The sequence below is a fragment of the Liolophura sinensis genome, chromosome 13, assembly GCF_032854445.1.
Source record: "Liolophura sinensis isolate JHLJ2023 chromosome 13, CUHK_Ljap_v2, whole genome shotgun sequence".
Taxonomy (NCBI): Eukaryota; Metazoa; Mollusca; class Polyplacophora; order Chitonida; family Chitonidae; genus Liolophura; species Liolophura sinensis.
In genome coordinates this window covers 20,500,385-20,515,003 of record NC_088307.1, presented here as the reverse complement: position 1 = coordinate 20,515,003, position 14,619 = coordinate 20,500,385, and the positions used below count along the sequence as shown (strand labels likewise).

General features: G+C 40.7%; 1 protein-coding gene across 1 annotated transcript; it reads left to right on the top strand.

The window, feature by feature from the left end:
- The first annotated feature begins 680 nt into the window (after positions 1 to 680).
- On the top strand, positions 681 to 13,920 carry LOC135480966 (sulfotransferase 1A3-like). The gene is made up of 8 exons (XM_064760897.1): positions 681 to 844; positions 5,685 to 6,022; positions 6,253 to 6,260; positions 6,442 to 6,759; positions 7,930 to 8,056; positions 8,838 to 8,932; positions 9,498 to 9,669; positions 10,074 to 13,920. The coding sequence occupies exons 2-8, from the start codon at positions 5,698 to 5,700 to the stop codon at positions 10,181 to 10,183; spliced, it is 1,155 nt and encodes a 384-aa protein (XP_064616967.1). The 5' UTR covers positions 681 to 844; positions 5,685 to 5,697; the 3' UTR covers positions 10,184 to 13,920.
- Positions 13,921 to 14,619: the final 699 nt, after the last annotated feature.

Sequence of the window (14,619 nt, the reverse complement as noted above, 5' to 3'; positions counted from 1 at the left end):
TCATTACCGTGAACACGTACACTGCCCATGTGGTCATGGCTTAGTAGTTATGAACTGCAGCCGTCGTAAAGGTGGAACTATAAGCGTTAATCCAGGGGAGATAATTTGCCTAACATGGTGAGCCTAAAATTGCTCCTTGAACAATCATTGGGAGAGTATTTAATCAACCGGTGTAGTTCTTCATTTTGCCACATACTGCACGTAGCTGATCTCGTTTAAACTTAGTGTAGGACTTGAGCAATTAACAGGTTTTGCTCACCACCATTATTGCATATTTATGAATTGTAAGTTGACACAGGTATAATTCTTTGACCAACTTTTTCAACAATCTTTTAAACAATACTATCGTAGATAAATGTTGTTAAAGGTCCCATCAAAGTGGGTTTAATTTTTTTCGCAATGTGACGAATGGACCTAAATTAAAAGTAGACACATGAACAGGCCTGATAACAGGTTGGCGTGATTTCTCACATAACAGAGTTACATACTTTATTTGACAGCCTACATTCAGCTTAATTATTAATATTCACGTAGGCCCTGTTATTTGATTATATTTAATCTATTTCATTTTGTTTAAAGCTATATACTCAAAGACTGGCTTCCTGTCCGGCCGTACGCGGGAAGGCCTTTCAGCAAGCTGCGGATTGTCGTGGGTTACCCTGTGCCCCGTTTCCTCCCACCGGAATAACGGCTGCATGGGCTGAGGGTGATTTCCGGAACTTTTCTCCGGAGATTGTCGAGAGACATTAGCAGGTGTGCACCTTTCTTAACACCGACCGGTACAACAAATCAGGCCAAGTAAGAAACGAGCTACTGCCATAGGAACATCGAAAACGTGAGGCGGGTAAGTTTTATTCAGACTACATGCAGTCAGGCCCAAATCTCAGTTAACAGGTGTGTTTATTTTGAAATATCATTACCGCGAACGCGTACACTGCCCATGTGGTCATGGCTAAGTAGTTATGAACTGCAGCCGTCGTAAAGGTGGAACTATAAGCGTTGATCCAGGGGAGACAACTTTGCCTTACATGGTGATACTAAAATCGCTCCATGAACAAAAATCGGGAGAGTAATTAATCAACCTGTGTAGTTCTGCATTTTGCCACATGCTGCGCGTATATGATTTCGTTTAAACTTTATTTAGGTCTACAACAATGAACAGGTTTTTATCACAACCGGTTTAATTTTTTTTTCGCAATGTGACGAGTGGAGCGAGAAATAAAAGTAGACACATGAACAGGCCCGATGACAGGTTCGCTTGTTTTCTCATATAACAGAGTTTCATGTACTTCATTTGACAGCCTACATTCAGCTTAATATTCACGTAGCCTTGTTATTTTGATTATGTTTCATCTTTTTTTTTCATTTCATTTTGGTTTAAAGACATACACTCAAGACTGTCTTCCCCTCTGGTAGTGCGTGGGAAGGTCTTTCAATAACCTGCGGATTGTCGTGGGTTTCCCCTGGGTTCTGCCCGGTTTCCTCCCACCATAATGCTGGCCGCCGTTATATAAGTGAAATATTCTTGAATACAGCGTTTAACACCAATAAATTAATAAATCATATACTCAAGACTGATGTTTCACAGAGACGGACGGTCATTTTCATGGGTTGAAGATATAAGCGTCATGTCCGACATTCGTATACCATTCGTAGTCCGTAAAGGGCGTTCTAAGTCGATGATGGTAAGATCCATTTCCAAAACAATTTTTAACACTAGATTCCAAAGAAAAAGGTATCTAAGAAATTATACAAATAGGGAATAAAGCCGGTAACACACAAGAGAAAAGCGGTCATCAGTTTTCACTGATGCCGGGCAGACAGTGGCTATTCCAGGCATGAATTCCACACCAAAGTTCAAATTCGTAGTCCATGAATGAGTTCCAGGTCAAATGTCAATTAAACAAGGTGTCTCAGTCGCGCTTTGATTGCAACTGTTCATAAAGGCATCATGCAGATGTATTGAAAATGGCTGCCTTTACGGCCCCTAGCCCCTAGCCCCAGGTTAAGCGGTATTAGATACAGTTCGAAAATGACGAGCGTTACAGACCTTAACCGAACAGATTGTGATTCAAAAGTAACGGACGATCACGTCTTTCCCGTTAATATGTAAGGATTTCATACTACAAGAGGCGCCATCTTTGATGTTATACATGACATGCTGGTCTCTATAAAAGCTGTCTACAAGATAGACGGTTACACTCGGCAAACAGCGCCATACACGATAGATATATACATAAAGATAACAGCGCCGTCTTTGTGGTTTATGTGGCCAGAGATTCTGAACGCTCTGTCCATACCTGCCAGGGAAAGTGTTATACTTATTGTAAAATTTGAGAAACTTAGAATGAAGGCGTTTGATGGAGTATCCTTGACAAACTAATTTTTGAACTAACAACTTGTGATGCAGATCAACATCATCACAATTTACGCAAGATTTGACAAATGCTACAAGGCGAGATACGTATACGCCATATGTTTTTTGGTACCGTATGACCCTTTGGTATACTGCTATCCAAATAAGGATAATTTACAATGTAAAAATTGAAATTATCCCTTTTGTTGTAAAGGCAGTGTGAAAGGAGACCTTCTTTGTCTACACATATAGATCCAAATAAGATGTACCATCAGGACTATCTGTTGTCTCCTTTAAATCCAATGAAGGCGGATAGATTTCCTTCACCGCTTCAGCAATATGGGGTTATTTAACGCCAGTAGATCGATGGTAAATGAAAAGGATCGAGCTTTAAAGATATTACTTTTAAGCAATTTCTGCATATAGTCGTATTCATATGAAAACAGGTAGAGGTATAGAAGGTATACAGGTACAAAAACCGGAGTGCCCCTGGGTAACCCAGGAACTTATCTTTGGCAAATTATATTTACGAACTTTCTTGCTCGTGTTGCTTAGATATGTACTGTCCGTTGGTCCGTCCGTCCATCTCCCGTCCATCTCCCGTCCTCCCGTCCTTCCCCGGCCTCCCGTCCATCTCCCGTCCATCTCCCGTCCTCCCGTCCTTCCCCCGGCCTCCCGTCCATCTTCCGCCCCACCTCCCGTCCTCCTGTAGTCTCTAGTCATTCTACTAGTATTGCGTTTAGCGTGCTTTCATTAGTTTGTATATAGCATGCAAATTTTGTCAACACTTTCAGTCCTGCACTATGAATCCCACGGGTTGGAATCAGTGGTCCACGGAACATGTACATAGCTTAGTACTGTGGTATGAAACTCGGATATCTTATACATGTACAAGTAGTTAATTCTTTGCCATGTTAATGCAACATTCAATAATGAAACATCATCATCATCAGGTAGTAAATTATCGATCGGCCCGTGTAGCTTGTGCTGTTTGGAAAGCATTTACGCGGCCCCTAGCACTGGACTATCGAAGTCGATATCGGCCATCCTTGCTTTCCTCCTTTTACTGATTATTGAACCAGAAAATAACGCAAAACAAAAAACAACGGCAAAAGGGCAAAACAAGGAAAGAACAAAGGCAAAGTGCGAGAGAAAACTACGAAAGGACGAAATAAAAATATCGGGGACAAAAGTGCGAAGCAAACAACGAGGTCACCTCGCCCTTTTATACTTTCTCCTCGATCTGTTGTACATTTGTGGTGTCCTTTCGTAGTTTTGCCTCGTACTTTGCCTCGTTATTTCATTGTGTCGCTCTTTCGCCTCTATCGGCTTTCACAACGGCACAAGTCGGGGCATGTACCATCAATGAATTTTGGCTACATCGTAACCTTTATCTCGCTATCTAGGGTCCAAAAGACTCCAGCGGATGTATTTCATATGCAACACGGATATCAGTGACGCAATAGAGTTCAGGTTGTAGGCATTTCTGTGTTTATATAAGCTTTATATAATTTATTTGTTAATCTCAGAAACCAAAATGACATTGGAAAAGTACCAGCAAGTGTCTTACTTAAGCTAGGCTAGTAATTAATATCGCCAGATGCATATAACATGCTGTTCAGTGAATCATCCGGGCCCAGTTGTTTCGAATTATATTAGTTAATACTGGTATTAAAGGAGGAGAAGAAAACTTAAAAGCATGACACTATAGGCTGAAAAGAGCACATTTTTTCTCTATCTGGTAGTGCCTGCTGCATCATTTTGCGATATTTCCTCGCCATACCCGTAAAGCCTGAAACGGCAATCTGGCATAAATCGCTGAGTCCATCGCGTCCCCCATCTTTAAAACCCTGTAATTTATGCAGGGGGTGTGTTGCCTCTCAACCAGTGAGAGTCGTTAAAACTGCCGGCTTGTTCGTGTGAACTCGGAACCTACGTCCAACATTCCGGTTTCCCGATCGTCAAACTGAAAACGAACTGTACTGTTCGCTGCCCTCTGGGAAGAAGAGTTCTACCGGAAATGTACCAACTGCACTTCGGCGGTTTCCGACGGCAGTTCTCCTCCTAGCACAGAAGACTTCAGGACTAGTTCTTAGGCAAAATGGAGTCGCCCACAGCGGATTTTGGCGCTGACTTTATTTATAATTGATCAACTTGAGGTACATATTAGAATTTTTATGGCATGCAACTGCGAGGAAATGCATACTCTTTTCAATGGTATTTGATTGATATTTAAATTTTCTTCTCATTTAAGTCACATTTTATATTTAAATTTTTAGTCAAACTTAGCAGCCACTGTAGTTCTGCAAAGTCAAATTATAACAGCAGCAGGTTTAATTCATATTTAATATTGTGTTACACAATTTTTTTAAGGCTTAGTAAAAAATTGAAGACTTGGCTTAAACTTAAAGCCGTTGTTAAGTCTCAAAACCGGGACAACCGGGCCCTGTGATCACAAAGATTAATATATTAGTAACAAAAACCTCAAACAGGTGGTCCCGGCGTCCTCGATTGTACGCGGGAAGGTCTTCCAGCAACCTGCGGATTCTGGTGGGTTTGGTTTCCCCCGGGCTCTGCCCAGTTTCCCCCCGTCAAATAAATAACTAAATACAAACCAACAGATTCATGATTTTTAGTGATAACTGTGGAGAATTTTTGAAAGTTTTACACATTTATGTTATGTTGCGAAGGGTAGGGAAAAAAAGAGATACATGAAAATTACCGTTTTAAAAACAATTTCCTTGGCTACTGTGGACACTTAAAAAAGGTACAAATTTACTAACAGTTTGTGTTTACTTGTCACCGACACCGATAGCACAGTCGGTAGAGCGTGTCCGCTTCGGGAGCGGAAGATCCAGTTTCAATCCTGGGTAGAGTCCTCTTCCCTCTTAAAAGAAGGCGTCTCAGTGAAGCAGCATAAGATAAAAGAGTGGTGGAAATCCGCCCTGTAACAAAGAGGCACTTTACATACACTTTAAGGATTCCTTCGTCATCATATGACTGAAAAATTGTTATGTACGACAAACCCCAAGCACTCACTCACTATTTACTTGTGCATTTGCATGTACGTATATTATTTATTTATTTGACTGGTGGTTTACGTCGTACTGAAGAATTTTACCTATATTACTACAACTATCAATAGTTGGAGATGTGTTTTGCCGTCAATATTTTGTCTATTAATCAACAAAATTTACAGACCAAAAGAAAAACAAATAAGAAGAAATTCCAAACTGACCTCATGTGGTACTATTTATATGTAAAATAAATTGGTAGAATGGAGGTTAAGCTTTGTGTTTTATATGATATCATTTTTAACACATTGTAGGACTTGATACAGCATGGAGTTGCCTCCCTTATCCGCGGACGTTTTGGCCCACTATCGGCGCTGTATCCCTGGTCTCCACACGGTGGACGGCATACCGTGGCATGGCAGCATGTTTCCACAGGAGAACTTTGTTATGAGAAACGATGACGTCCTTCTGAGTGGATATCCCAAGTCAGGTTGTACACATTTTTATTTTATTTTATTCTATTCTATTCCAGTCAAGTTTTCTCTCCCGTGGACCACGAATCAGACACATAGGAAATATTTCGTGACCAGGTTCATGGCAAAGGATTCCATGGCTAGGTGTCGGCATGCGGGACATATTAATTTACTTGATTGTTGTTGAACAGCAGGTTAATGGATGTTTCAGTTATGCAGTAGTGGTAAGTTTTATGGGTGAAGGAAACCGGACTATTAGGAATAAAACACTGACGTTTGGCTAAGTACTGAAGAAACTCTTATTTGAGGTATATGTTCTTTTCGATACCAGACAAGTAACGTATGACTGCGCCAGCAGCCCAACGGGCGCCGTCTGCCATTTCTTGTTATCGGGGCCTCACTATTTTAGTGAGTGAGGTACTTAGAAATTCCCTGTTTAAAACCACTGATCCGCGCCGCTGGTTCTGATGAGTCGTTTCTGAGAGGCAAGATGTTAAAGGTGTGGTATTTAAAGACGATATCACAAAGATGGGAAGTGGCACTGTGATATGTTGCAAACGCTGATATGTCCAGCGTTTCATCCTGCTGAACCTGCGAGTACACCCCGTCTCTGACCCATTACACGTATTTTTGTGTGAATAAATCATTTGGGTTATCTGTACAGTTACGAAGATCATTTTTTTCTCATCTAGGTAACCATTGGTTGGGCGAAATTATTTACATGATTCTGATTGGAGGAGACCAAGAGAAAGCAAACCAAAAGAAGATTGGGGAGCGTATTCATTGGTTGGAGCTACATCCAGTCAAACCGGAGGAGGACAACATCCAGCGGTTTGCTGATCTCCCGTCTCCGAGAGTACTTATGACTCACAATCCCAATCGACTGTGCCCCCAATCACGTGATAAGAAGTTCAAGGTGAGATGCGAAGGTCAACCTGTAATGCAAAGGCTTATGATATTACATTGAAATATAAATCAAAGAAATTTAGGTGGTTTCTGGGATTAACTCAAACCATTAAGGGTCAGGGCCCCAGTTTCACAAAGCGGCGTACGACATTTTTTATAGTACATTTGTCGTATGATATTTTGTACGTCACTGTTACCTTACCATTGTCCTATATGTGCGATTATCATTTACATACGACATCTCTGTGAAGCTGGGCTCTGAGTACTACACACGTAATATGTTCTGTATTTTGGGATATCTATCAAATAAGCATAACATAACATATATAGGAAGCATTATATTGTTTCAAGTTATAAAAAGATAGTGGGTTTCCTCCCTCTATAATGCTGGCCGCCGTCGTATAAGTGAAATATTCTTGAGAACAGCGTAAAACACTAATCAGGTTAGTGCGTGAGTGATTGTTTGGAGTTTAACGGCGTACTTAACAATTTTTCAATCATATGACGACGAAGGAATCCCTAGAGTGCATGTAATGTGCCTCCTTGTTGCAGGACGGATTTCCACCACTTTTTTGTCTTATGCTGCTTCACTGAGGGGCCTTACCGAAGGCAAGTAAACCGGCCCACTCGAGCCATTATATTGATACGGGTCAACCAGTTGTTGCACTATCCCCTTCATACTGAACGCCAAGCGAGGAAGTTACAACTTCCTCTTTTAAGGTCTTAGGTGTGAACCGAACCAGGATTGACCCTGGATCTACCGCTCCCGTTACAGATGCTCTACCAACTGTGCTACCGGAACGGTTCCCTAGTGTTGATGGGATTATTCTTTCATTGGCCATCCTGCTTGCCGAAGCATCACTACCCACATAAAAGGATGGCGGTCAGTTTTATAGGTGATGGAATCCGAGAGCGTGAATTAAACCACCCTGACTGACCTTTTGTTAATTTAGTGACGAACTTTCCCACAAGAGACGTTGTGGACAGCTTATTGTCATCATTGCTCATATGAAGTGAGAGAAGGAGAAAATCTGTAATTTTAATCTACAGGACCGGATTGAAAGGAGAGTTTTTGAGTGAAAGTCTTTCGTGCACGTGGAATCACTAATCTGGCAACAGATTTCAGGTTTCTGGTTGTCAGCTCTCATTTGACTTTTGTCTTGTACTCCTCTTTTCACAGACCGTCATCATCCTGAGAAGCCCCAAGGATATTGCTGTCAGTTTTTACAAATTTCACCAAATGTTAGATTTCATCCGGTATGACAGACCTTGGGAGGATTTCCTGTCTTTATTTATGCACGGTGAAGGTTTGTGTGGTTAATATCTCTATTCTCCCTCCGCCCCCCCCCCCCCCCCCCCCCACCCACCCACCACTCTCTCTCTTGCAAGAACATTGGGGATCTTACAAATCGCCTTTACTCTCCAGTGCCCTCGAGCGGCGATCATGAACTGCTTATATTAATTTACTGGCGCGCATCATTATTCCACCCATATATAAGGCTGAAGGAAATGTAGCCAAGACGGCTGCCTGATACCTCGATCTAATACCGGAAGCTGGGCTGAGTGGTCACAAACGCCATAATTCGACTTCACATGGGAGTTTGCGGTCAGGTTAATGTATAGAGGGCTGGTTTGTTTATTTGATTTGATTTTTTGATTATTTGTTTACCGCCATAGTCAAGAATGCTTCACTTGTACGGTGGCGATCCCAATGAAAGGTGGTTGAAGCCGGAGTGTACGGACAATACTACCGATCTTTGGCAGCTTATTGACGAAATTTTATCACGTTGTGTGGTGGAAAGAATGTGCAAATCACATTGGGAGTGGAAGATAAGTTGTCTTCAACAAACGTTTGGCTGGACAAATAAGCGTCGTCGAGCGCATACTGTAACAAAGGCCCCTTGCCGAACGAAAACCTGGAATCTACAAATTTACCGTCCAAGGCCTGGTTCGAACCTGCCCCTCGTGCGTCTCCAATACCGGTGGTAACGCTAAGAGAAACGTTGTGAATATTTTCCGCTGATGGCAATGACATCCTACGTTTGAGCTTTGTCGACTTGCATAACTCTTGGTGCTTTGTGTCCTCAGTAATGTACGGGTCGTGGTTTGACGTGGTCTTAGACTGGTGGAAGAGGAAGGATGACCCCAGCGTCTGTTTTGTGAAATACGAAGACTTGAAAAAAGTAAGTTCTTGATAGTTTTGGTGGTTCTAATCCATCTAGTGCATGAGATACGCCATGCTGGAACATTGGACTTTCATGTAAGTGCATTTCACTATACTATATTCTGACGACATCAATACTTGTGCCACTTTGATTTGCATTATACATTTACGTACTGGCGCTATTACCCAGTTTCTATGAACAGAACCTATATAAGCGGTGTAAAGCTCTGATGCCCTGAAATACTGTATATTATACACTAGATGCATGCTTGAAAAGATCGAGGATTTTGAGAACTTTGGTAAACCAAATTATTTTTTTTTTTTCGAAAACTTTCGTCCAGTAATTTATTAGCTCTGAATAAAGATGACACGTCCTTTAAAGAACGAATAATAGAAAGGAAAATGCAGTGTGCAGTAATAGTATGATGTAGGATTTTAAAGAGATTTTTAAGAAACAGAGATCTTCCCTCTGTTAAGAATGTACACGGATACATTGAAATTTGAAATTTTATACCACCCTACACAAAGCAAACAAATGAATAAATACATTTTCTGATTTAGCGTTTATAATGTGTTATATTCAGGATTTACGGTCTGGAGTGGAGACACTGGCGTCATTTTTAGGAGTGTCTCTGACAGAGGATCAACTGCAGAGCGTCGTTAATCACTGCACATTCCACAACATGAAGGCGAACCCCATGAGCAATGTGAAGGCCGATTTCATGGACGAACAGGTGTCACCGTTTCTCAGGAAAGGTACGAATCTGTGATGGGTGTTAACAGGGCAGAGCGAAGAACATAAAATACATACCCACTGAACGACTCCTCGTCGTCACACGACTTAAACTGAATAATTAAAAATCAATAAATAAATAAGGGGGCGTTAACTCTCAAAGGATTTTTCTCATTGGTGTTTAGATGTTTTAGCTATATTGGTCTTTGGTGTTAACCATGCTGGTCTTTGTCATTAGAAACATCGGCCTTTGCTTTTAGCTTTTAGCGGGATTTGTGTGTGTTTTCAGTCCTATTTGAGCCACATTTGTGTTTTTTTTTTGGGCTAGATTGGTGTGTGTGTTTTAGCCATACTGGTGTTCGCTTTGAGCCACATTGACGTTTGCTTTAGTCAAATTGATGGTCATTTTCTTTTCTTCTTTTCACAGGTATAGTCGGTGACTGGAAAAACTACTTCACTGTCGCCCAGAACGAACTGTTCAACGCTTACTTTGAAAGCAGAATGAAAAATTCGGGAATCAGTATGGCTTTTGAATGACAACTACAACATTGGATTCGGAGATTGTTCTTCAGCAAGTTTTGTTGCTGTTACACACATTTTTTTCTTTTGTAAGAAGGCGGTCTGCTTTTTAGGTGGGGAAAAGCTGTATCGACGAAAGGCTTTTGTACACGTGCTTCATTAATGAATCAATAATTCTTTATCATGGACACATTTATGGTACACTCAAAATATTAATCTGTTAATTTTGACAGAAAGTCTGTTGTCTGAGTGATGCTAGAAGATATTCTATCACTGAAGCAGGTTATTCTGTTAAAAATAACACGTATACTATTAATTAAACATAATGATTCTGTTAGATTAACAAAATATTACGTTGACTATGACAGAATATTGTGTGATAATAACATTCTAGCATTACTCAGACGACAAACCGTTCTAGATTTCTCATCTGGATTAGTTTTAGCAATTTACGTTGTAATGTAAGGTTTATTAAGTTGTTTATTTATTTATTTCATTGGTGTTTAAGGCATATTACTCTTTGTACAGGACAAAGAAACTCAAGCAAACGAACACATGCACACGCTCTAGAAATAAAGACATTTAGCTTATAGAGTAAGGCCAGAGCAGCGACGACAGTGGGATAACTGGCAAATGGTTAAACGTACTCGGTGAAATACGGCCTCTTGTCAGTTTACCTGAGTCAGGATCGTCCAAGGCGATATTCTGACTGTTCATGTAAATGCATAAATAACAGCAATGTACACGCCCCAGCACCATTGTCCAAGCAAAAGTAGGTACAAAATATGTAGCGGCATTTTATTACACGTCACTACATACCTTTTTCAGGTACCTGACAAACTTCTTGTCTTAAATCTATGCGAAAGACATTCGTATAACAGCCGTCAACCAAAAAATGAGAAAGCCACAGCCGAAGTAGCGGGTGTTGGGACCGAGCTCACGCCCAATGGTCACCGTGCTAAGAATATGTTTAGTCAAGGGTCCGATTGTCGCAGCGAGCCAGCACTTAATAACCATCTGCGCCATACAACAGGAGCCCATTTTGTGGTTTCTTTGGTTTACATGTATTTCACGCCGAAACAGGCAAGACAGCCACACGTAACAAGACACCTACACCAGACAAGACACTCAGACTGGTGCAATATACTCAGCGACACGACTAACCAAAGACATTCTCTAAATACGGACTGTCGCTGAGGGGAGGAGCAAGTCGACGTCGACGCTGCTGCTGTTTTTTTTTTTTAAAAAGACAACAAATAATATGACCTTAGTGACCTATTTATTTATTGAATTCGTGTTTTACGCCATACTCAAGAATATTTGACTTATACGACGGCAGCCAGCATTATGGTAGGAGGAAACCGGGCAGAGTCCGGGGGAAACCCACGACCATCTGCAGGTTGCTAAACGACCGCAGCCATTTTGTTCTGACCTGCTTGGTGACCAGGACTCAGGAATTCTTACGAGTGAGCGAGTGGTTAGTGTTCAACGTCGTACTTAAAAAGTTTTCTGTCATATGACGACGAAGGAGTCCTTAGAGTACGTGTACGTGTAATGAGCCTCCTTTTTGCAGGACGGATTTCCACCGCTCCTTTATCTAGTGCTGCTTCACTGAGACGACTTACCGGAGGCAAGTAAACGGCCCCACCCGAGTCACCATACTGATACTGGACAACCAGTAGTTGTGTTATCCCCTTAATGCTGAACGCCAAGAAAGGAAGATTCAACTTCCTATTTTAAGGCCTTCGGTGTGACCCGACCCATGACTGACCCTGGATCTATCGCTCCCGAAGCAAACGCTCTACCAGCTAAGTCGGAATTCTTACGAACCATGGGATACGCTGTGTTAGAAACCGAAAACATGATGTCATGTTACCCGTGCCCCACGGAACAGAGTTCCGTTGACGTCAGCGGAAGCACTAGGGGTCTTGGGGGTATTGAAATAACTCACGTCTGATTGGTCAAAATTGATAACAGGCGCTTTTTAATTTCTCCGTGTGTGTAATTTTATTGTTTGCCGCGATATATTGGCTAGACATCGTCCCAAAAGTAATGTGAGATGTTCTGTCGATGTATAAATGTATAGATTTGTTTTAAATTCTTTTAACATCTTTGATATAGAATGGGTGTAATACCGTCTGTATACTGAGATCAGCTTTTACAAACCCTCCGCCCAGAAGTATCCAATTTACATTCGCTCAATCCAAACCATTTTTGCTTTCATTATCTTAAACGATACATGAAAAGGCACTATAAAACGAAGGGTATGGTTTAAGAAAGATGTACCATAAAAACGAGATTTTTTTTTTCATTCTTGAGGAATATTTTCTATTTCTTAAGAAACCCTCCATATTCCGTTAACGGTCGGAAATATTCACAAATGCTGTCATCGATGAACATAATGGGAATCCGGAACCAGCTTGAGCCTGCAGTTTGGGTTCTCTGCCCAACAAAGTTGTTTTTGACAGCCATCACAGCTGATGTCCCCACAACAGCCTACTTTATTTCTGGAATTTCCGCTGGGGCCTGAAGAAAACTGTACTTTAAAGCCATTTATACGCCTCATAAAGAAAGTTGATTAGCTTTTTCTTACTTTCGTAGTTTGTAGTATATGGACATGTGCGTGGTACGTATTAAGAAATAATATTGATAATAATAATGATAATAATAATGTTAATAATAATTAAAAAAAAAACAAGCGTTTCATGTACATGTATCTTTTAAGGAGTAACGTACAGGTTTTTGAGTAGCGATTGTTATGTAGTTTGACTGACAAGTCAGAGGTTTATCTGACTTGATGATACACACATGACGTTTATACGACTGGTGACAAATTACCGGGGACGCGCATGCGTGTGTAATCAAGAGGTCCAGCTTCACACGATTGCTGATTTCATATATATCATATTTCGGGGAAAAGACAGTTGAAAATCTGGCCTGTCTGCCCTGCAAATAAATCAGTAAACCAACTTTGTATGTGTCAAAATATATTTATTATTTATTTGTTTGATCGATGTTAAACACCGTACTAAGAATTCGTTTATTTATTCGACGTTGAAAAGTTTTATGGTGTGAAGTACTTAAACCATAGTGCAAGAGGGCGTGTGAATTGCTGTACTATTGAAACATTTGCTTGAGCAATTAAAATTAATCTTTACTTAGGCGAGACTTCAACCAGTTAATTGTGGCCATTTGCCAACTACGACACTTTCGTCGCCTGTAGTCTTTTATATTGAATAAAACGCAGATAATCTATGAGGTGTAAAAATATCGAACCCTTCCCCTCCCGTTCCCCTTTTTATCCCCTTGGTATACACTGGGAGGGTATGTATCGGTCGGTTCCGTCCGTCCGTCCGTCCGTATATCCCTTTATCTTGTCTACGTAAATCCTCCCACAGTTTTCAACAGACATTTTTTTATAAAATTTAGGTGTGGTAAGGACATTATGTTGATATGAGTGAGGATTTTTATTCCATGTCGTGATTCTTATTTATTCAAAATTACCGCCCGTTTGAGGATAGAGTTTGACTTAATAGTACTTGATTTACTGGAGGGAATGGGTCGATAGTCCTATGACGCCTTGTTAATACTGGAGAACGACACACATGCATTACATAGCGCAGAGAGTAAAACCAGAGCAGCGATGACCGCGTGATACAGCTGGCAAATGGTCACACGTAACCGGCGAAATATGGTCTCTTGTCAATATACCTTAGTTAGGGTTTTATTGTGACAGTTCATGTACATTCATGAATAACCGGAAATTCCACACCCCTTGCACCATGAATTAGGTAACAAATTAGGTACATTGATGATAACTGCAATTTATTTGACGTCACTGGCTAGGGATTACCCAGTTTACATGTACCTAAAGAGATCTGTATCTAGAGACATGACCATTTGTAGAAAAATTCAGTTGTTGATAACTATGCCGCCATGTTATGACGAGTATGAGTTTTGACTCACGCTACTCTCGAAAAGCAAATGTGTACCGTATTGTATATTTGCAAACAAGGTGTGTATCACAGGTACACAAGGAAAGTGTTGGTACATAATGATTATGTATCCAAAATACACATTAATGTTCTGGTATAAATTTGTTACAGATAATGGGTCCTTGTGGTACACAGTGGCTTTAAGACGGTTTTTTAAAAGACGCTGTACACAGTTAGTGTACGGTACTGCGAAATCTTAGATGAGATGATTTTACAGTTTTAAAACCTATCATATGAAAAACTATACTAGTGTGATAACTAGCCGATAGCAACATGTAACCGGTGAAATGATGATTATGGCTTAACGTCACATCGGAAATATTTCAGCCATATCGTGGCGACAACATGTTTAAAATACGAGGCAGTGAAAGGTGTTCAAGATGATAATGAAAACATCCAAAATAAAACGAAAACATAAGGATGAGACTGAAACCAGTTAAAGGTAAAGAAAACACTAAC

Coding starts and splice junctions, on each gene's coding strand:
- LOC135480966 (XM_064760897.1), top strand. CDS start 5,698: ATGGAGTTGCCTCCCTTATCCGCGGACGTTTTGGCCCACTATCGGCGC. Junction 8,933..9,497: donor AATACGAAGACTTGAAAAAA/GTAAGTTCTTGA, acceptor TGTTATATTCAG/GATTTACGGTCTGGAGTGGA. Junction 9,670..10,073: donor GTCACCGTTTCTCAGGAAAG/GTACGAATCTGT, acceptor TTCTTTTCACAG/GTATAGTCGGTGACTGGAAA.